The sequence below is a fragment of the Pelobates fuscus genome, chromosome 3 (genome assembly GCF_036172605.1).
Source record: "Pelobates fuscus isolate aPelFus1 chromosome 3, aPelFus1.pri, whole genome shotgun sequence".
Lineage (NCBI taxonomy): Eukaryota > Metazoa > Chordata > Amphibia > Anura > Pelobatidae > Pelobates > Pelobates fuscus.
The window spans coordinates 149,317,435-149,341,309 of NC_086319.1; the positions used below are offsets into that span (position 1 = coordinate 149,317,435).

Here is a 23,875-nt window from a genome sequence, read left to right on the forward strand (position 1 = left end):
CAGTTCATGGGCTTTACGTTGGTTATGTTTTTCCAGTACAGTGTTTATGGTGCTCGCAAGCAGTGATTGATGGAGGCACCCGGTCAGGGAGTCAGGCGGTCCGTCACAGTTTCCTTTTCTTATTAGAATAAATAACACAACCTTATTCATCAAAACTAGGTGTTTGCCATTTGTGTTGTGAAATGTATTAGTGCTTGGTGGATTTATTGCTCTAAAGTTCTGCTTCACATTAAGAAATACTGCAGTGTTTGCACACCTGCACAACACACACTGGACTGAACACAGTCAGAAAAATCACAAGATTTTCTTTGTCCAAACAGATAACAAAAATAATAATGACTTTTAATATTGTATATTGGTAATTTAGTCTCACACTAAAATTAATCATGAAGCAGAAATGTTTTCTTCTTAACACCACAAAATGTTAAAATATCAAAAAATGTATCACGTAAAAAATATATCAAAATATTAAAATGTTTTTTCAAAATATTAAATCTTTTAAAAGTTAATACAAAAATATTAAATCATTTGAAAAACGTATCCAAAACGATTAAATCAAGGCTGTATATTGGTAAGCTAGTCTCACACTAGGATTGTAATATCTTACATTTCTTCTTCCTTTCTTCAGTTCATTGAGATACGTCTTTTGTGTATATAGTCTTCGGTCAAAGGCTCACGTCTATATTAGTGAAAAGAACTAATACGCAATCTGACTTACGGTTTCTTCAGGTTTATTCTTACTGATACATAATAAAACAAAGGATGCTACATGATCATGGATGTTCAACAGCACATAGTAATTCCTGGACTCCTGAAGGGAGAGTTACATCGTTACATAGCTGTATAGTAAGTAGAGCCAAGAGAGAGAGAGACATTGTGTTCCTTTGTTCAGTTACTATATAGATGTGCCCATACTGATGTCAGAGTAAAACTCTAGCCATATAAGGACAAGACCCCCAATCCGCATTCCAGAGATCTCATACAAGAAAACCTTGTGACTTATTGATACCATCTGTTACTTATGTCCATCCAGACATCCATAAATAATCAATAGAAACATAGAATATGCAATATTCTACAAGGATCAATTACAAAATGCTTGATAAGTGCCAAACTCAGCATAAAGTTAAATTTAGTCTCACAGCAGAATCAATGACTCAGACTCCCACTCAAACACAGGCACAACCAGGGTAACACACGCAGGATCTCTGCCAGCCTGTCTCCCTCCCTAGAAGTATAGTTGGTGTGTGTGTGTCTGTTTGTGATATATATACCATTACAGACCACAAAGAAGTATTTCACACGTTTGCAGATATTTTAGGGGGATACTTTTGCAATACATTCACATATGCAAAATAATAACTGAATAATGAAGACATTATGAAGACATGTTACAGTACAGTGTTACTTTTTAAAATACTTTATGAAGGTTTCATTATTCAAGAGCTGAGTGAGCAGTGTATCAAACCCAAATTCCTTTTTAACAGTTTATACAGTTGTTCCTTCATCATGACATGTGAAGATAATATGCCCAGTAGAACACATTTATTATCAGAAAAACAAGCGGGAAAACCACTCTGGAATAACGATCGATATTCTCTGGATTTTTCACTGTAAAAAAATCTTTGAAGAAATCTTTTTTCTCTTTGATTTTCATCCAAAACGTCAGTGAAATGTAGCTTGATTCTGAGTTTTTTTGCATTAGAGTATTTTCTTGGTTTTCAGTTAAACTCAGTTCCTTAGAAGTACTTTTGATAACAATTTCAATGTTGTCATCAGGTTTTTCCTCAGGATGCTATTGACAAGAAAAAAGTCAAAATATAGTTATTTACACTTTGACGAACAGTAATTATTTTAATTTACCTAACATTATATGTGTTCATTAATGCAACCTGTAATACAGTAGTTCCTAATGTCTACTCAGCAAACCAATTCCCAGAAGACCATAGGAACTGGGGAAGTATGACAAGATTAACCAGGTGCCCAATTATTAAGCAGCTTCTGTGACTGCACTAATGTAACACCCACCTTGGGTCCATTCTACCTCTTGCCACTTCCTGCTTGATTTACATTTCAACTTTCTCAAGTAGGGTAAATCTTTCCTTTCTCAATGTAGGGTAAATACATTGTGTTCATTGCGAGGGCATTGCCACTAGAACATAGTGACATATTTTACTCCATTTATATCCCATTAGCAAAGTACAAGATACTCTTCATTAGAGATGTACACTTGACAAAATGTGTGTCATTTAGTTTCAAGTCATTTATTTTCTAATTGCTTTTTTTCCAAAATTCAGAAATAATTGATTTGAAATTAAACAACATTCAGAAAAAGTTCACAAGGGAAATTATATTTGGGTACTATTATTCCAAATGATACCAAATTAGCGTGCTGTTTATCAGATAGCTCCCTATTTTGGTACCATTATTTATGGCAGTCCCACATAAGGATAGCAAATTAGGGTGCAATCTATTAAATAGCTGAAAGAGCAAAATTAAGAAAAGCTATTTTTTTTTCTTAAATTTGCTCTTTCGGCTGTTTAATAGATAGCGCCCTAATTTGTTATTCTTATGTGGGATTTCCATAAATAAGGGTAGCAAATTAGCACAAAGTTTTCCACAGGTGTACATTAACCTCCCAATGCTTCCCTATGCGAAAGAACTGGATTGGCTGAGATTATCAAAATTGTGGGCAGGGCCAGCCACGAGGAAACCTGCGCGATGCTGGAAAAAGGTTAGCAAAATACCTTTTACTCAGGGGAGCAAATGGAATGGTGTTTTACACTAATAGTGTCAGGAATACATGTTTGTATTTCTGACACTATAGTGGCCCTTTATAGATACCACATTAGGGAGCTACCTGATAAACAGCACCCTCATTTGATATCCCTAAATATGGAGATCCCACATAAGGGTACCAAATTAGGGAGCTGTTGTGTTTAGTAGATAGCTCTCTAATTTGGTATCCCTACAATGGAAATCTCACATAAGAGTGTCATATTAGGGAACTATCTACAAAACAGCTAAGAGACCAAAATTAGGATTATTGTGCACTTTCAATTGCTTAGTAGATAAGTCCTTAATTTGGAACCCTTGTTTATGGCAATCCCACATAGTAAATTAGGGAGCTATCTACTAAAACAGCTTAAAGAGCAAAATTAAGAAACAGCCCTTCTTCTTACATAAGCTGTTTCAATTACTTAGTAGATATGTTGCTAATTTGCTATTCTTATGAAACCTCTGGAACCAAAATAAGTCATATCAATTTGTTCAAAATTCCTTGTTTTTGGTTAATTTCTTCTTTGTGAAGAATTCAGAATTCAGAGGCTTCAGAATTGCTAAATTTGGATACATTTGGACAAAATTTGATTCAGAACAAAAACGTCTACTTTTCATAGAAGAATAAGCATAGCAGCTACAGTTCCCATGTTGCATTTGCTGGGACAGAGAACAGAATAATGCCTCTAGAACTATCTGCCAAAAATGCTTAAGGTAGTTGTTCAATACTCTGTCCCTGAAGGCATCTTGCTGTAAACATTGCTTTTTCAGAGAATAGGCAGTGTTTACATTAGTGCCTAGGAACACATCTACTTACATGGCCACTAGAGGTGCTTCCTGGGTCAGTGCTGAAAACTGCATAGAGACACTGAACTCTCCCCATAGAGTTGCACTAAATCAATGCATCTCTATGAGGAGATGCTGATTGGATAGGGGGCGTTTGGCACCACCCCACTTCCTTGGTTGAGATCATCAGAATGAACAATCTCAGCCAATCTAATGCTTTCATATGGGACCCCTGAGGTGCTGGGAAAATGTGAGTTTTTAACTTATTTAAGGTCGCAAGGGTGTGCCAAGGACTCTACATGTGTTTTTAACACTATAGGGTCAGGAATACATGTTTGTGTTCCTGACCCTATAGTGTTCCTTTAAACAATCTATACATTTGCTAGCAGATTTGCTATAACAACATAATTTACAATAATAATATAATGTATAATAAGCATAATGAGATATCCCTAGTGAGCTATAGATATTTTAAGTATCAGTGTTTTTTTTTTTTTTAGAAAGGTTTAATTCTCACATTACTTCTGACTATTTACCTGTCTTGAATCTTTGATTGAAGTTTTTCCCTCTTCAGAACAATAATGAGCTACAGCATATTCTAACAGGGCACCAAACACAAAAGTAAAACAGATTCCGAGGTAAACATCAATTGCTTTTATGAAGCAGTTGGCAGTTGGTAAAGTTGATCTTGAACCCATTAGAATGGTAGTCATGGCTAATACAGTAGTTACTCCTAAAATAAAATAATAATACAAAAATTACAACTAATAATAATAAAGCACATTTGGGATGTGTAATTATTACAGGATATTGCTAATGTTTTACTGTTTATTCTTCATGTTCTTAAGATATCAAAACAAATAATGGCTTATTGCAGTCCAGTGAAAAGTTTATTTAGCAATGTATTACACCATTATCATAATTTAAAAAATTCAATTTGTTCATTAATAAATATCTTGAGAGAGAATACATAATACATTAACTTACTATAGCCATGAAGATACAGTGAACTAAACTTGATATTTGGATATTTGGATAAACTAGACTTGGATATTTGTTTTGGGACGAAATGCAGTTCGTCCGAATTGTGTTTACCCGTGTTGTGCCTGTCTTGGAGTGAGAGATAGCCTGGGTTATTTATTCTTAGGTTTAGCTTTATCTGCTGTATCTAGCTAACAGCTACTGCCAGGAGAATGGGAAATAACTTGCAGTGGGAGATGAGTTTGAAAGAAAGAAAAGTACTCTTTTGGGGAATGTGGTGTTCAGTAGCAAAGGAAAAAAAGTTCCTCTTTCCTATTCATTTATTCTAGTGTGAGACTAGATTTAGCTTTCTGTTGTATCTGGCTAGAAACTACTGAAACAGAGTTACTTGAAACAACTTTGTTGGAAGATATCACATTGGCAGGCTTTTTGTTAATATTCCTAGGGCGAGACTAGGTTGTTTAAACATTTTTCTTTTTGTTTGTTAACTGTGTGGGGACTGTTATTCACTAAACACCAGACTTTGTCTGAATGGAAAAATTCTGGTGAAAATTGCAGAATTCTGACCACATTGACAATTCACAGGTTTGCTAAAGCCAAATGCAGGCAGGATCCGGTTGGTCCGACCTATTCTGTAGCATTCTTTTGGAACCACTTGAAAAATCACATCCAACAGGATGCATATCTGCAAATTATCATTAAAATCTCTTGAGACTTGGCTGTCAGAGTGTGCTGATTGCTTACCTTAATAGCCAATTAATCAGAGAGCTCTTGGTCATATTGCAATGTGTGGAAATTTTGCTATCAAAGCTCAGTCCGCGAAGATGGGTGAAGATGGATTTATTTCCATTGCCCTGTTTTTGTTTTTTTTGCAATTGGGTTTTATTTTTTTATTTTAGTTAGTTAATTTGGCCTTTTTGGGGGCTGATGTTAAGAAGAATTAGAAGAAAGAATACTTCTGATAGTAAGTATATATATATATATATATATATATATATATATATATATATATTATTTTTTTAACAGGTTTAGATTCATTGACTCTCTCACTATTATTAGGCAGAGGGGTATAGGTAGGGTAACTTGCTTTTACTGGGGGTGTCCATTATTTGGTCAGCATTATTTGGTGGGTACATGCTATTATTTGGCGGGGTGGACAATGATAAGTCCAATGAGTGGAAGATGGGGGAGGACATAGGTCCTACCCCATTGATATTAGTGTAGTATCCATCCAATACCCATGGGTGGAAGCATGTGGTTAGTGGTAGAACCCAGTGGACTCCAGGAAACAAGTCAAACTGGATGGATGACTTCAGGGCACTCCTGGCACCAGGTCCACTACAACATGTCATTGTGGTTATGGTGAATGGAGTGTTCCTTTTAAGTGAATTCAGAGTGAAATTCAAATGTTAAACCAAAATAAGCAAACCAAAAACACAAGGTGACCTTTTTTTCTATTATAATTGTAATCTCAAAAATGTAATTATGGAAGTGACTTGGACAATTTACAGTTTAGAGAATAATGAAATTATTTAAAGCTCAAGAATCTGGACTCACACATATTTTCTTGTATTATACCATACCAAAGCATGTTCTTGCTGGAACCGAAGACATAGAAATCCAGAAAGATATCCATGATAGAATAACCAGCAATGTTGAAGGAACATATGTCTCCAAAATAAAGTAGATCATATTTCTTTGAAGTACAAAATACAACGCAAGCCTGGTATATTGGCCTTGAAGAAACAAAGAAAATATAGTTAATTTAATATTTGGTAATGTTTGAGACATGTAAGTAAATATTTTAAATAATAAGTTAACATATTAATTGGGGTTTTAAAAGGGTCGAGGTAGTATAGTACCGTATATACTTGAGTATAAGCCGAGTTTTCCAGCACATTTTTTGTGCTGAAAAACCCCAACTCGGCTTATACTCGAGTCAATGTCTGTATTATGGCAATTTACATTGCCATAATACAGACAAGGGGCTGTGTAGGAGGGGGGCTGGCAGGAAGCTCTTACTTACCTCTCCTGCAGCTCCTGTCAGCTCCCTTCTCCTCTGCGGCGGTCCGTTCAGCACCTCTGTCAGCTCCCAGTGTAAGTCTCGCGAGAGCCACGGGGTCATAGTGCGGCTCTCGCGAGAAGTGTAAATGTGCTGTGTAGAATATCACTCACAAGAAGGATGAAAGAATATCGCCCAAGGGTGCCTCCCCTGATGTAGATATTGAGGGGCTGGGGGGGGTAAAAACCACTCCTCCTGTTTCCGGAAAAAATAGAAAAGAAGGGACTCAGGGGGGAGGGATTATACTGCTTACTTTTCGTGATTGTTACTGCTGTTTTAATTCTTAATACCAGGAGGTCCCTGAGGAAGTCCTTTGAGGACGAAACATGTAGGACCTGGTACCATAAGAGCTTATGCTTTTATTTTTATACTCATTTTAAATAAAGCAGAATCTTTTATTCTACAACCCTGAGTCTGACTCCGTCATCTTCAGAAACAGGAGAAGTGTTTTTTACCCTCCATCTACATCAGGGGAGGCACCCTTGGGCGATATTCTTTCATCCTTCTTGTTAGTGTTATTCTGCACAGCGCATTTACACTTAGCTAACAGTGTTACACTATTATTTGTTTTTTATTCATATTGTAGATGCAGCTGTATCCTTCTTTGTTTGTATATATACAGGGAGTGCAGAATTATTAGGCAAGTTGTATTTTTGAGGATTCATTTTATTATTGAACAACAACCATGTTCTCAATGAACCCAAAAAACTCATTAATATCAAAGCTGAATATTTTTGGAAGTAGTTTTTAGTTTGTTTTTAGTTATAGCTATTTTAGGGGGATATCTGTGTGTGCAGGTGACTATTACTGCGCATCATTATTAGGCAACTTAACAAAAAACAAATATATACCCATTTCAATTATTTATTTTTACCAATGAAACCAATATAACATCTCAACATTCACAAATATACATTTCTGACATTCAAAAACATAACAAAAACAAATCAGTGACCAATATAGCCACCTTTCTTTGCAAGGACACTCAAAAGCCTGCCATCCATGGATTCTGTCAGTGTTTTGATCTGTTCACCATCAACATTGCGTGCAGCAGCAACCGCAGCCTCCCAGACACTGTTCAGAGAGGTGTACTGTTTTCCCTCCTTGTAAATCTCACATTTGATGATGGACCACAGGTTCTCAATGGGGTTCAGATCAGGTGAACAAGGAGGCCATGTCATTAGATTTTCTTCTTTTATACCCTTTCTTGCCAGCCACGCTGTGGAGTACTTGGACGCGTGTAATGGAGCATTGTCCTGCATGAAAATCATGTTTTTCTTGAAGGATGCAGACTTCTTCCTGTACCACTGCTTGAAGAAGGTGTCTTCCAGAAACTGGGAGTTGAGCTTGACTCCATCCTCAACCCGAAAAGGCCCCACAAGCTCATCTTTGATGATACCAGCCCAAACCAGTACTCCACCTCCACCTTGCCGGCGTCTGAGTCAGACTGGAGCTCTCGGCCGTTTACCAATCCATCCATCTGGCCCATCAAGACTCACTCTCATTTCATCAGTCCATAAAACCTTAGAAAAATCAGTCTTGAGATATTTCTTGGCCCAGTCTTGACGTTTCAGCTTGTGTGTCTTGTTCAGTGGTGGTCATCTTTCAGCCTTTCTTACCTTGGCCATGTCTCTGAGTATTGCACACCTTGTGCTTTCGGGCACTCCAGTGATGTTGCAGCTCTGAAATATGGCCAGACTGGTGGCAAGTGGCATCTTGGCAGCTGCACGCTTGACTTTTCTCAGTTCATGGGCAGTTATTTTGCGCCTTGGTTTCTACACACGCTTCTTGCGACCCTGTTGACTATTTTGAATGAAATGCTTGATTGTTCGATGATCACGCTTCAGAAGCTTTGCAATTTTAAGAGTGCTGCATCCCTCTGCAAGATATCTCACTATTTTTAACTTTTCTGAGCCTGTCAAGTCCTTCTTTTGACCCATTTTGCCAAAGGAAAGGAGGTTGCCTAATAATTATGCACACCTGATATAGGGTGTTGATGTCATTAGACCACACCCCTTCTCATTACAGAGATGCACATCACCTAATATGCTTAATTGGTAGTAGGCTTTCAAGCCTATACAGCATGGAGTAAGACAACATGCATAAAGAGGATGATGTGGTCAAAATACTCATTTGCCTAATAATTCTGCACGCAGTGTATATATATATATATATATATGTGTGTGTGTGTGTGTGTGTGTGTGTTTTTGAAGTAGTGTGTGTGTGAGTGGTGCAGTGTGTTGGGGGGGTTCTGTGTGTATGTGTGATGGGTGCAGTGTGTGTGAGTGAAGGGTGTAGTGGGTGCATGTGAGGGGTGTAGTGTGTATGTGGGGGGTGCAGTGTGTGTGTGAGAGTGCTGTGAGTGTGATGGGTGAAGTGTGTGTGTGTGAGGGTAATGTGTGTGTATGGGGGTAATGTGTGTTAGTGTGTTGTGTGTGAGGGTAATGAGTGTGTGAGAGTGCTGTGTGTGAGTATGATATGTGTGTGTGAGGGTAAAGTGTGTGAGAGAGTGCTATGTGTGAGAGTGCTGTGTGTTTGGGTGATGTGTGTGAGGGTGATGTGTGTGAGGGATGATATGTGTGAGAGAGGTGTGTGTGAGAGTGTTGTGTGTTAGGGTGATGTGTGTGAGAGTGCTGTGTGTGAGAGTGGTGTGTGAGAGTGGTGTGTGTAAGGGTGGTGTGTGTGAGAGTGCTGTGTGTGAGGGTGATGTGTGTGAGAGTGATGTGTGTGAGGGTATTGTGTGGGATGGTGATGTGTGTGAGGGTGATGTGCGTTAGAGTGATGTGTGTGAGGCATTATATCCCAGGCTAAAGGTAAAAAGGGAGAGGGGGACCATGTTGCTGCATTGCCTGGTGGTGCAAGTGGTGAGTGAACTCTAGCCTGTGGGGTTAGAGTTTACTCTCTCAAGATCGGGGTGTTGCCATGGCAACACAAATGGGGTTCCGCCATGATTTCCCCAAACAAAATAGCCGTCGCGATTTTATCGCCAATCAGGGGCCCGGTCATGTGTCGCGGCCCTTTAAGAGCACAACCCCTGTAGTATCGGCCAGCTGGAAGGAAGTGATAGCACTTCCTCCCAACTTCACAGAGTTGCTGCTGCACGGTAGGGAGGAAAGAGGGAGGTGGCGCTGATGTATGTCATATTGTGTGTGTGTGTGTGTGTGTGTATATGTGTGTGTGTATCTGTGTGTCAGGGTGTGTGTATGTGCCAGTGGATATCAGTGTGTTTGTATGTGCCTATGTGTGTGTGTATGTCAGTGTGTGTGTATCTGAGTGTGTGTCAGTGTGTGTATATAACACTGTGTGTATGTGTCAGTGTGTGTATCTGAGTGTGAGTATGTGCCAGTGTGTATCTGTGGGTGGGGTGCAAGTGTGTTTATATGTCACTGTGTGTATCAGAGTCTGTGTATTTGTGAGTCAAGATGTGTGTTTGTGTGTCAGTGTCACTGTGTGCATCTGAGTGTGTGTATGTTTATCTGAGTGTGTGTATCTGTGTGTCAAGGTGTGTGTCTGTGTGTCAGTGTGTGTATCTGTGTGCCACTATGTGCCAGTGTGTGTATATGTGTGTCAGATGCATACGCATACAAAGATACACACTGACACACAGATACACACACTGGCACATACAAACACAATGTTGATACACTATGTCAAAGGGTTCCACGGGAAAAATTAATTGGGAACCCCTGGTCTAGAGTATAATGACATTATCGCCTTCTGCATCCAGACCATTATTCCAAATGTCTTTAAGGTTTTATTCATTAATTCCCAACTGACAGTATTAAAAGCTTTCTCTGCGTCAACTGCTATAGCCAACGTGGGGGTTTTGGTCCTGGTCAATAATGTCAAGAAACCTACAGGTATTTTCACTTGATGATAGTGTAAGTTTTAACACTTAGTATTTGGGTACTGTAGGGGTTAATGCTTAGTGTTATTGTAGTGTAGAATTTAAAGGGTTACTTCAAGCACCATGACCACTTTAGTTATTTGAGGTGGTCATGGTGCCTTCAGTCTGTATGTGCAGAGTTTTGCTATGAAACACTTTACACATGGAGATTTACCTCTCTGCTGTAGATGTGCAACCCCAATTCCAGCAACATCATTAGAGCATTATCAGCCAGCCAGAAACAAAAGTGAATGTGAATTCAATGCAAATTTGGATTCTTACACCAGCATGAGCAGTATGCATGAGCTTTGGTGGGATGTCCCCCTCCTCAAAGCTAGACATGTCCTCAACTTAGCCAGCCCTCCCTGACATTTGTCTGTTCAGAAGCCCTTGCATGCTCTCCCCTTCTAATCTATTGTGCACCACTTGAGTTTAGCTCTACTGAGCAAAGTAACCAACAAGTAACAAGATCGGTTGTCTGATTGACATCCAGGGAGATGTAACAAAATTAGTTTATAAAAGTGCCACTTTCTATTGAAATCTGCAGTTTTATAAAATGAAAAAAAGAGGACTATCTCTTGACACAGGAAGAACTTCAGCAAGCATGATTTAGCTGTCTTAACCCCTTAAGGACACATGACATGTGTGACATGTCATGATTCCCTTTTATTTCAGAAGTTTGGTCCTTAAGGGGTTAAAGTCTTGGTCTTTAAGTTTAATATGTTCTATCTACTCTATGACTAGAGATTAATGAAAGAGGGGTATTGTTGCCCCGAGACAAGGTTTTGCTTTTACCCTTTTTGGGAAGCTTCAGAAATGGGTAGAACTTGCATGAATACATACAGTAGTTTAGTGTTTCCTTTGGTTTTGGGACGTCACAGGGCCTAATTTTTCAATACCCACCAGTGTTGTAATTAGGAACTTTATTGAAACTTTAATGGGCATAATGGAAGAAGTAGAATTTACATTTGAATTTTTATGATAGCAAACATTATGTTGACCAATGCGGATTCTGAATGTTCCCTCTTCTGCAATCGCAATGTTACATATCTGACATATCTGAGGCTGAGGCTGAGGTTCAGGCTGCGTACACAACACTAAACACAGCAAGTAACCACAATACAGTATTAGTACTCAGTGATTGGGAGGCAATAAATAAAATATAATTCTCATACATAACAAGTAGGACTAGAAATTTCCAGATTTCACAGACTATTGTGGCATATTGTGGCTGCTTTGACCCTATTTTACAGCATGGGTCTGCAGTTGCCGCTCCAGTTGCTCTTGCTAATCTAGCCTGATCGAGGGCACTCTGCATGGTCCTCTAGGATGGGGGATGACCAGACAGATCCCTTTAAAGGCCCAAACCTTGGTTTATCCATTATGTAAGTCACTGGTGACTCCTCCCTCAGGGCCTACACACTAATCCCAACCTTATTTCTCCCAGTGTTAAAAGGTATGATGTATGTGTGAAGTTGGCCAAGTGTGACTGTGTGTGTGTGGAGGCTGCCTGAATGTGATTGTGTGTGGAGTTGTCTGTGTGTGATTGTGTAAAAATACCCCACTCCTGCTTATCTCTTTGCAAGGAGATGGATATAATTACTGGTGGTCTACCATAGTGTGTTTCATGGTGGTCCCATCCTGTTGCTGACCACATCCCTGGTTGTCCAGGAGTTACAGACTACAATACAAGTACTGTAGCCATTGCCGCTTACTGTAGTGCCTGGCAACCCCCCTTTTTAGGGAAAAAAACATCTTACCTGTGATTTGCCAGGCACAGCTTTCCGCCTTTACTACCATTGCTTGATAGCTTAAAGTTCCTATGTATGAACTTATGTAAGCTCTCTTGAGCTAAGGCCAACAATGCAGGGCTAAGCTGACTAGCTGAGAGGCTAGGAGAGGCATTCACTGAACCTCAAGTCAAAAGTCAAACCATCCACAAATGACTGTAGTGGTTATAGTGATTGGGATGCACCTTAAATTCTGGGGGCAATGCTTATTGAATGAGCACCAGCATTGACATAGTAACCAGGCCGACTCCTTCTCAGATAGCATGGACTGCAAGGGAGCATTATTGCTGGAATGAACTGCTAAAACTGGAAGCCTAAGTAATTGTCTTATTATAATAGACAAGGCATTACTGTGGCAATGTAGCACAGAAATTGCATGCTTGGGGTAGCCTCCAGCAGGCTTATACATGGATAACTCATAACTCACTGCAAAGAGCAAGAGTCTGGCCACTCCATGTCTGCTCTCATGAAAGGATTAAAAATGTTTGTGAATGCAGGACTGTAGTTAATCAGAATATGAACATCGATAATAGCTGTATAATCCAAAGAAAATTATGCTTTCACTTGGTATGCCAGAAAAAGTGTTTTCCGTATATGTTGTATACGTATAATTGTAACTTACTTTTAAGATTCTTGCCTTTCTTGTGCACCAACCATTGCAGCCATGATGTGTGAAAGATTGATTGTGTTCAATTCTTTTCAACTTGCATATGCAATTAGCTCTTACTTATCTAATCATATGTTTTGATTGAATAAAATATGGAAATATCTTAATGGTACATTTTTACAGAACAAAGTTTAGATTTATATCTTACCTGATCTTTATTTTATGTGTCTTTCTATAGAATAAATCCAACTTGCCAGTTTGGAAAATATACAAGCATTAGAAGAATATTTTATAACAATGAAAATGCATTACAATAAGTGTCAAAATAAAAAATGATATTACCTGTTTCATCATGTCCCATAGACACTTTAGTGTAATAATTTTGAACTGTGTACTGGGCAAGCTTTAACGTATTCATTCCACGAACAGAATCATTTCCTCTCATCCAGGTATATATAAGATCTTTGTTGCTGTATCCCACTAGAGATGAAATCGGTAGTATAAGCCATGGTATGGAAGTTTAGTTTGTCATGAAAAAGCAAGATATTGCTGATAGCAATTAACTAAGATATAATAAATCGGTGGTTGCAGCAAAATCCTCAAGGCACACCAATAGTTCAGAAATTAGGTATTTGTTAGCTCTGTTTTTATAGGAATCCAGAAAAACAACTTAAATGGTCTACCTTCTATGAACAGGAAATATATATAAAATCTATATGAACAAAAGCAGGTAAAAAGTCATCCAGTTGGTGCTCATGAGTCAAGGGTTACCCACTGGATGTTGAACTGCACACTCGTTATTCGTATGTTTCTTACACTTTTTACCTATATAATAGTGGTTTTTTGTATTACACTGTGATCTTGAGAAAGGCCTGAATAGGCCAAAACATCGATCAGAAACTTGTGTAACTTTTTTGATAATTTATTAAACACTTTCTTGTTTACTGGAAGACCTCTGAGTAGCCTTTAGATCAGGGGAGGGAAACCTATGGCACATGTGCCATGCATGGCATTCGGGGTGCCTTTCCGCGACATTCAAGACTTCTAGAGCTAAACAGGCTCTGGCCTATCAGGAGTCCCTGTGGAACTTCAGATATCTGTTCGTGCAAAATGGTGGTGAGGGACAATCCTCAATGTATGCATCACAGCACTTATAGAAATTATCTTAGAACACTTCCTCCCAGGAATTTTGAACGGGAAACCACACTGGAATACAGCTGTCCGCAGCTACTGCAGCTCCTGCCTATAACCTGTATCTGGCCAGTCCAGTCCTCAGTGGACACAAGGAAGCCACCCACACAGCTAGATATGCACTGAGCTGCAGAATAAGCCTCCCACAAATAATACAAACAAACCGCACACAAACACACACACAGTCCCCACAGACACACAACTGACAATCCACATACACGCACAGAACTCCACAAGTAGCCTCTCACATGCAATACCACAAGCAGCCCCACACATACACACCAAACACACTATGTGACATATCGTCCACACACACAAGCAGCCACCATACACATCACACAGTCATTATTATCATACGCAATCCCACAAACTACTCATAAATATATACAAAATAATAGCCCAGATACATACAAATAGAACACTACAAAGCAACTACATACAGCACTCATAAATAACACAACATTTCTCACCTCAATTTAAAAAATAGGACCGGCACACCAAAGATCTAATTCTGGCACAGTACTACTAAATGGTTGCCTACCCCTGCTTTAGATAGTCAACACGGGTTTTTGGTATCTAGGCAGCGTCCATTTATATTTTTTTCATACAGGGTAAGTGACATGTAATTTGGGATTTATATCTATATATATCTATATATATATATATATATATATATCTATATATATATATATATATATATATATATATATATATATATATATATATATATATATATATATATATATGAAACCAAGAGGGCTGCACTCACCTGAACATGCATACATTATAGGGTGCTGCTGGGGCCAATATATACAACATACAACATACACAATCCAGCACACTCGCTTATTCACTAAAATGATCTTTAAATCTTACAGATTGTAATAGTATTATTTAAAAACACCTAATATAGGAAAAAATAATAGGGGTTTAGTTACATTATATGATAATATATTGCATAAGCCTGCCACAACATCAATGTACCCCATTCTTGGCAGGTCCTACTCTAGCAGCCTAATGCTTGCTCTTATGAGATTAATCCACTTACTTGGAAAATACTTCCTTACTGGGACTCTCTGCAAGTCAAGGCTAAATAGGGTCCTGGAATGAGGCACCTGTGACAGAGAGGGGTGAAAAACCAAGGAGTTGGCCTGGACTCCCAAATTCTCATAAGAGCAAGCATTAGGCTGCTAGAGTAGGACCTTGTATGTTGTATATATATATATATATATATATATATATATATTTTCTATTTCTTATATTTCAAACATGGTGATTTGCATCTAGGCAAGTATCAATAGTTTTGAATTTGGAAGGTGGAGTGCTGAGCTATCGGTGGAATTATATATGTATATACTGATAAACATTAGATTAGTTGTATTAGTCTAATACAGGGGTAGGCAACCTTTTAGCAGCACTGTGCCGATATAAGATTGTGATAGCGTGTCGGTCCTATTTTTTTAAATTGAGGTGTGTATGTTGCCGTCTTCTGCTTGTGTTATTTTTGACTGTAATTGCTTTGTATCGTTGTATTTGTGCGTATATGAGCTATTATCTTGTATATGTTCATTAGTAGTTTATGGCATCGTGTATGATACATATGAATGTGTGCTGTGTATGAGGGCTGATTGTGGAATTGTGTGTGTGAATGGAAATGTCACATTGTGTGTTTGGTAGTGTGTATGTGTGGGGGTTGTTTGGGGTATAGCATATGAGAGGCTGCATGTGGGGTTGTGTGCATGTATGTGGATTGTTAGCGGGTTACGTTTATGCGGATTGTGTGTATGTTTGTTTGTGGGCTGTTCGTATTATTTGTATGAGGGGAGGGTTATTCTGCATTTCTGTGTATATCTAGCAGTTTGGGTGGCTTCCCTGGGTTCCAGTGGGGACAAAGCTGACCAAGTACAGGTCAAGGACAGGAGCTGCAACAGCAGCTGCAGGCTGCTCTACTACAATGTGAATTCCCATTCACAAATGCTGGGAGGAAGTGATCTGAGATCACTTCCTCTATGTGCTGCAATGCATAAATTGAGGATTGTCCTTCACCACCTCTTCGTATTAGCAGATATCTGAAGTTTTACTGGGACTCCTGATAGGCCAGAGCCTGTTTGGCTCTAGCAGCCTTGAGTGCCGTGCAAAGACACCTTGAGTGCCGTGCATGGCACTAGTGCCGTAGGTTGCCTACCCCTGGTCTAATAGACAATATGCCAAAATACCAGTTTATTGTGTTAATCAATGATATTTTATTGGACTAACATAATATCTATAAGGCAGGTTTTTTAGATATTTCCTCTTTTCCTCAGGACTGAAGCAATGTCATATAATCAAGGTCATATGATGATCAATATGGTTTAACACTTATAATAGATGATGTTGTTAGAAAAGGGGTGCGGGCGAATGGTGAGTAATAAATATCCAAAGACTTGCATAAGAGTTAAATGTGCAGAGTGGTTGAGAATAGCCAGAACAAGTAAATAAACAGCAGAGAGAGAAGATAGATAATATGTGAATAAAGTACAGAAAGTGAAAGCTGTAATATTATTTTGTATTCCTGTAGCTTTCTCTAAAGGTAATATTTGTTTCCTGCTTCTATGAGTAAAATATTCTGTGGCCAACACCTGTTAGTAACTGGTAGTAACATGGCATAATGAGTTCCACCAAATATCTATACTTTTAATAACTTTATAGTTGTTACAAAAAAAATTAAACCTGACTCTGTTTTTACAGTCAGGTCCATAAATATTGGGACATCGACACAATTCTAATCTTTTTGGCTCTATACACCACCATAATGGATTTGAAATGAAATGAACAAGATGTGCTTTAACTGCAGACTTTCAGCTTTAATTTGAGTGTATTTACATCAAAATCAGGTGTACCGTGTAGGAATTACAACAGTTTGTATATGTGCCTCCCATTTTTCAAGGGACCAAAAGTAATGGGACAATTGGCTGCTCAGCTGTTCCATGGCCAGGTGTGTGTTATAACCTCATTGTCCAATTTACAAGGAGCAGATAAAAGGTCCAGAGTTCATTTCAAGTGTGCTATTTGCATTTGGAATCTGTTGATGTCAACTCTCAATATGAGATCCAAAGAGCTGTCTCTATCAGTGAAGCAAGCCATCATTAGGCTGAAAAAACAAAACAAACCCATCAGAGAGATAGCAAAAACATTAGGTGTGGCCAAATCAACTGTTTGGAACATCCTTAAAAAGAAAGAATGCACCGGTGAGCTCAGCAACACCAAAAGACCCGGAAGACCATGGAAAACAACTGTGGTGGACGACCGAAGAATTATTTCCCTGGTGAAGAAAACACCCTTCACAACAGTTGGCCAGATCAAGAACACTCTCCAGGAGGTAGGTGTATGTGTGTCAAAGTCAACAATCAAGAGAAGACTTCTCCCAGAGTGAATACAGAGGGTTCACCACAAGATGTAAACCATTGGTGAGCCTCAAAAACAGGAAGGCCAGATTAGAGTTTGCCAAACAACATCTAAAAAAGCCTTCACAGTTCTGGAACAACATCCTATGGACAGATGAGACCAAGATCAACTTGTACCAGAGTGATGGGAAGAGAAGAGTATGGAGAAGGAAAGGAACTGCTCATGATCCAAAGCATACCATCTCATCAGTGAAGCATGGTGGTGGTAGTGTCATGGCGTGGGCATGTATGGCTGCCAATGGAACTGGTTCTCTTGTATTCATTGATGATGTGACTGCTGACAAAAGCAGTGTTTCGGGCAATATTATCTGCTCATATTTAGCCATATGTTTCAGAACTCATTGGACTGCGCTTCACAGTGCAGATGGACAATGACCCGAAGCATACTGCAAAAGCAACCAAAGAGTTTTTTAAGGAAAAGAAGTGGAATGTTATGCAATGGCCAAGTCAATCACCTGACCTTAATCCGATTGACCATGCATTTCACTTAAAGACAAAATTGTAGGGAAAATGCCCCAAGAACAAGCAGGAACTGAAGACAGTTGCAGTAGAGGCCTGGCAGAGCATCACCAGGGATGAAACCCAGTGTCTGGTGATGTCTATGCATTCCAGACTTCAGGCTGTAATTGACTGCAAAGGATTTGCAACCATGTATTAAAAAGTGAAAGTTTGATTTATGGCTGTTGATCTGTCCCATTACTTTTGGTCCCTTAAAAAGTGGGAGGCACATATACAAACTGTTGTAATTCCTACACCGTTCACCTGATTTGGATGTAAATACCCTCAAATTAAAGCTGAAAGTCTGCAGTTAAAGCACATCTTATGTGTTTCATGTCAAACCCATTGTGTTGGTGTACAGAGCCAAAAAGATTAGAATTGTGTTGATGTCCCAATATGTATGGACCTGACTGTATGTTCGACTGAGCAGAGGATACCTGTTAAAATAAAATAAAAAATAAATAAAAAGTACAATAATAATATTACCCAAACTTGATCACAATCTGGAAATAAACACAGATGGAAAAAACATAGGGTGATAACGTAAGATAAAATCTTAAGACTCTAATACTGGTCTCACTCACATAAAGAGAGCCACTTAATGTGTGAGTGAGTGAGACCAGTATTAGAGTCTTAAGATTTTATCTTACGTTATCACCCTATGTTTTTTCCATCTGTGTTTATTTCTAGATTGTGATCGAGTTTGGGTAATATTATTATTGTACTTTTTATTTATTTTTTATTTTATTTTAATTGAGTGCTCTCACCATCTGTATTCTTAACTGTCACTTGTATTTATTTTGTGGTTTCTGTGGCTCCACTAAAGTGATTGTAGCACCACTATTTTGCTTTAGGATTCTTTCACCAGTATATTTCATTGTTACTGAGCAGAGGATACCTGTTGAACCTGTTTAATTTGTCATGGGACTACATGCATGAATTACAATAAATTAACACAGGGAGATAAAACTTCGCTGAGCTTACTTGGCCTTAAAATATTAAATGTTGAAAAAGTTACCACAATTTACTGTTTAATGGACAAAATATGTGGATCATGACTTAGGTCTATAACAATTGTTGCTTTTTTATCTTAAAATGACTTTCTATAATATGTTTTAGTTGTTAGTCAGCTAGTTGGGTAGGATGTGTAGATGGTACAACACTGCATTGTTTATACTTCCGATACTTTTTTTTTTCTTTACAAATAATAGGAGGTGTAGATGTCTAACAAATGTCATAAAACATGACCTCGTTAAAACATGTAAAATATTAGTGCGAACTATTTTTGTTGGAAGTTTTGCAAAATGTGCCATGAGAAGTAAATAATCTTTGCATTAAAACTTAAAATAAAGATCATGAGCCACAGATTATAATTAAAATGGTTGGCCATTTACTTACAGCTCTCTATTTGTAGTGTGCATGTTTGTTTGTCCATAGGATATTTTGCCAAATCCATATTGCATGCCACGGTGGTTGTTATTCTGTAAATCAAGAATAGACCATATGACATTATTAACAACATTGTTATAGTGCCTTATTTTTGTAGAATAAAAAATAAAAACATTATTAACATATAAGTTTGACTTTAAATTATATATTATATATTTTTTTCCATTCTTAACTGATCTACAATAAAATTAATGTGTTTTTGTTAACTTACTGGGGGTTCGTTCATTAAACTTTTTTATCACACTATTTTTATTTTTATATCTTCATAGCAGTTAAAAGGGAACACTTCAGGGAACAACACAGACTCTTCTGGATGAATGGGCAACAATTCCCACAAAAACACTCCAAATTATTGTGGTTTTGCTTCGCAAGAACTGACAAGCTTCAATAGCAAACCAGTAACCAACCCCATGCTGATGATTTGCATTAACAATGAAACAGCTGTCCATGGTTCAACGGCTTTGTATCTTTTCCTAAGTTGTGTATCAAAGCTGTTGTATACAGCAAAAACAGACTCAAAGGAATCCATGTTTAAAATGGAATGAGGCATAAATGTGATTCTTTGTTGAACTAATTTGCATATGCCCACCTAGAATCCTTTTCGGTAGTAACATCACTGCAAATGTGTGATTTCTGTGGGAAAAGCAAGTCTTATGGCTTGACTGGTGTGCATATTTTTGTTTAACATTGTATTGACTATCCACAGACTTCAGGTGGAAGGGGTTTTCAATCACAATGTTTCCTCACCATAACTTTGGGGGTTTTTGCTTAATATATATATATATATATATATATATATATATATATATATATACATATATATATATACACATATATATATATATACACATATATATATATATATATATATATATATATATATATATATATACATATATATATATATATATACATATATATATATATATATATATATATATATATACATATATATATATATATATATATATATTACACACAATTTTTTTGTTTTTTCTCTGGGAATGTTTGCATGTTTGCCCATTCATCCAGTAGAGCATTTGTAAGGTCTGACACTGATTTTGGATGAAAAAGTCTTGCTCTCAATCTCCTTCTAATGGGGTTGAGGTCAGGCCTCTGTGTAGGCACACCAAACTCATTTAACCATGTCTTTATGGACCTTGCACTGGGGCACCATTATGCTGTAAAAGAAAACTGTTCCCTCAAAGTTAGAAGCATAGCATTGTCCAAAAGTCTTAGTATACTGAAGCATTAAGATTTTTCCTCACTAAGAGTAAGGGGCCTAACTGTCAGGTCCCCTGCAACCCACGCCACTCGCGGCGGCCCTGCTTACCCCGTCACCACGAGTGGTGTCATCTGGTTGTTGTCTGCGGTGTGCGTCTGTCCCCGCCAGTGTGTCTGATGATGCACGCTCCAGAGCAGCATCCTTATATGTGTGCCGGACCCGGTCACATGACCCGGAACACAGTGATGACCTCAGAGACCACAAGGGAAGGAAGAAACTCCTCCCACGCATTGTGGCTAACACTAATTGGAGTTTAGCCAATCAGACACACCCTGCGTGTATACAAGCTAACCTCCCCCTTGCCTCGGTGCCCTGTTTTGGTCTTTGGTTTACCAATGAGCGTTACACTGTATTTGGATTTTCTGGTTACCGATCTCTGGCTTGTCTTACGATTATTCTGTCCTCTGTATCCCTGACCTTGGCTTGTCTCTATGTTACTCCATCTCTCTGTATTCCCTTGACCTTGGCTTACTCTGACTATCCCTCTTGCATAGCCTGGCCACTCTAAGGACTGGTATTGCAAATCTCTCTGTTGTGTCCTGTCTGCTTGTTTGGTTTCCCTAGTGAACGTTACACTAACTCAACCCCCGAAAATCATCCCAATACCATTATCCCTCCTACACAAAACTTTACAGTTGTCACAATGCAGTCAGGCAGTTAACTTTCTCCTGGCATCTGCCAAACCCAGACTAGCCCATGATACTACCAAACATGGGAGCATGATTTGTCATTCCATGGAACACGTTTCCACTGCTCCAGGGTCAAGTGGTGGCATGCTCTACAACACTTGATCCGAAGCTTAGCATTGTACTTGGTGATGTGAGGCTTGCATGCAGCTGCTCGGCCATGATAACCCATTCCATGAAGCTCCCACCACACCATGTACCTCAGCACTCAGTGACCGCGCACTGTGGTTTTGCATGGTCTTTCGCTTCATGACTGAGATGCTGTTGTTTTTAAACACTTTCACTTTCCAATAATACCACCTATAGTTGACTTTGGAATATCTAGTAGGGTTGAAATTTCAAGAACTGACTTTGTAAAGGTGGCATCCTATCACTTGAATTAATTAAGCTCCTCAGAATGACCCATTTTTTCACATATGTTTGTATATGCTGACTGGATGACTAGGTGCTTGATTTTATACACCTGTAGTAATGGGTCAATTGAAATACCTGAATTCAATAATAAAGAAGTGTGCCCCAATACTTTTGTCCACATAGTGTATATTTAGTGGCCCTAGGCTGACTGATGAGCTATATGCAGCGTTCAACGTGAACTGCCCTGTTACTAGGAAGGCCCCATTCCAGAGCAGTCTGACAGGCAAGTCTCAAGAGAAATCTCACCCTGCTATATATATATCACATGCTATGCAATATCAGTAAGACTGTTCACTACTTGGCTGTCAGGTATTGCATTTCATAATTTGTAAATCATGTAAACTTTCATTGCATTTGAAAATGTAAATGTAAAACATGTCAAAACAGCAGCCATACCTGATAGCGTACAGCACTGTGCCATTGGAGAAAAGCCTAACAAGACGATTCTGCACAGTCACATCATGTAAGAAAGACTTCTTTGAGTCCACAATATATGTATCAGGAACCCAAAGTAGTTGTACTAGTCGAGCATCCAGTGTAATGCTTTTATTGCCTTCGAACATTAAACGTTCGTCAGTCCACCTCTGCAGTAAAAATATTGTTGCTGTGTAATCCTGTAAAAAAAAATCATAACAAGCTTATATAAAAAAAAGCACTCAAAAAAGGTTGCAACATTTTATCTAAAATAAGAAAAAAGAGAAGAAAAAAAATACACTGCCAAATAGTTTTCCAATTCACTTGACTGACTGGAATGGCAATTCTCATGTTTACTAATGCCAATTCCGTTTGACATTCGGTCGATCTGACTGAATCTATGTCATTAAGTCGAAAGCGTTCGGTGTCAGATTCTAAATCAGTCGTTTTCACTTTAGTGCTTTTCCCGAAACCAAGTAAGGGATTCAGAATACGTACACAGCACCACCAATTTTAAACAAAATAGGGACTGCGTGCATCCAACAGGATGTACTTTCGCAAATTATTGTTCACTTGCTGTTCAAGCAAACAATAATTTAAAGTACAATTTTAATATAATACCGTATATACTCGAGTATAAGCCGAGTTTTTCAGCCCATTTTTTGGGCTGAAAAACCCCAACTCGGCTTATACTCGAGTCAGAGTCTGTATTATGGCAATTTGCATTGCCATAATACAGACTGGGGGGAGAGGGGGGCTGGCAGAGCTGTACTTACCTTTCCTGCAGCTCCTGTCAGCTCTCTCCTCCTCCGCGCCGTCCGTTCAGCACCTCGGTCAGCTCCCAGTGTAAGTCTCGCGAGAGCCGCGGCTCTCGCGAGACTTACACTGGGAGCTGACAGAGGGAGCTGCACAGACCGCGCGGAGGAGGAGAGAGCTGACAGGAGCTGCAGGAAAGGTAAGTACAGCTCTGCCAGCCCCCCTCTCCCCCCCACTGAACTACCAATGCTGGACCACCAGGGAAGGAGAGCCCCCCTCCCTGCCATATATCAAGCAGGGAGGGGGGACGAAAAAAAAAAATATAAATAAAATAATAAAAAAAAATTAATAATAAAAAAAAAAAAGGGGGTATAAGGACCACTATGGGAGGGAGGGGGTGGGTTAAGGACCACTATGGGAGGGAGGGGGGTATAAGGACCGCTATGGGAGGGAGGGGGGGTATAAGGACCACTATGGGAGGGAGGGGGGGGGGGGGGGTAAGGACCACTATGGGAGGGAGGGGGATAAGGACCACTATTGGAGGGAGGGGGGTATAAGGACCACTATGGGAGGGAGGGGGGGTATAAGGACCACTATGGGAGGGGGTGGGATAAGGACCACTATGGGAGGGAGGGGGGGTATAAGGACCATTATGGGAGGGAGGGGGGGGTATATGGACCACTATGGGAGGGATGGGGGGGGGGATAAGGAACACTATGGGAGGGAGAAGGGGGATAAGGACCACTATGAGAGGGAGGGGGTGGGATAAGGACCACTATGGGAGGGGAGGGGGAAGTAAGGACCACTAGGGGAGGGGAGGGTAAGGACCACTAGGGGAGGGGTGAGTCA

The 23,875-nt window shown here is 39.1% G+C and overlaps 1 protein-coding gene across 1 annotated transcript in view; it reads right to left on the reverse strand.

Moving 5' to 3' along the window:
• Nucleotides 1-1,507: 1,507 nt before the first annotated feature.
• The window catches only part of GABRP (gamma-aminobutyric acid type A receptor subunit pi), a 52,371-nt gene continuing 30,003 nt past the window's right edge, over nucleotides 1,508-23,875 (reverse strand). Inside the window, exons 4-9 of the mRNA XM_063446193.1 lie at nucleotides 22,253-22,470; nucleotides 19,421-19,503; nucleotides 13,233-13,370; nucleotides 6,129-6,281; nucleotides 4,101-4,297; nucleotides 1,508-1,795 (exon numbers count right to left, since the gene is read on the reverse strand). Of these exons, the coding sequence (XP_063302263.1) occupies nucleotides 1,508-1,795; nucleotides 4,101-4,297; nucleotides 6,129-6,281; nucleotides 13,233-13,370; nucleotides 19,421-19,503; nucleotides 22,253-22,470 (1,077 nt within the window). The remainder of the gene's footprint in view (nucleotides 1,796-4,100; nucleotides 4,298-6,128; nucleotides 6,282-13,232; nucleotides 13,371-19,420; nucleotides 19,504-22,252; nucleotides 22,471-23,875) is intronic.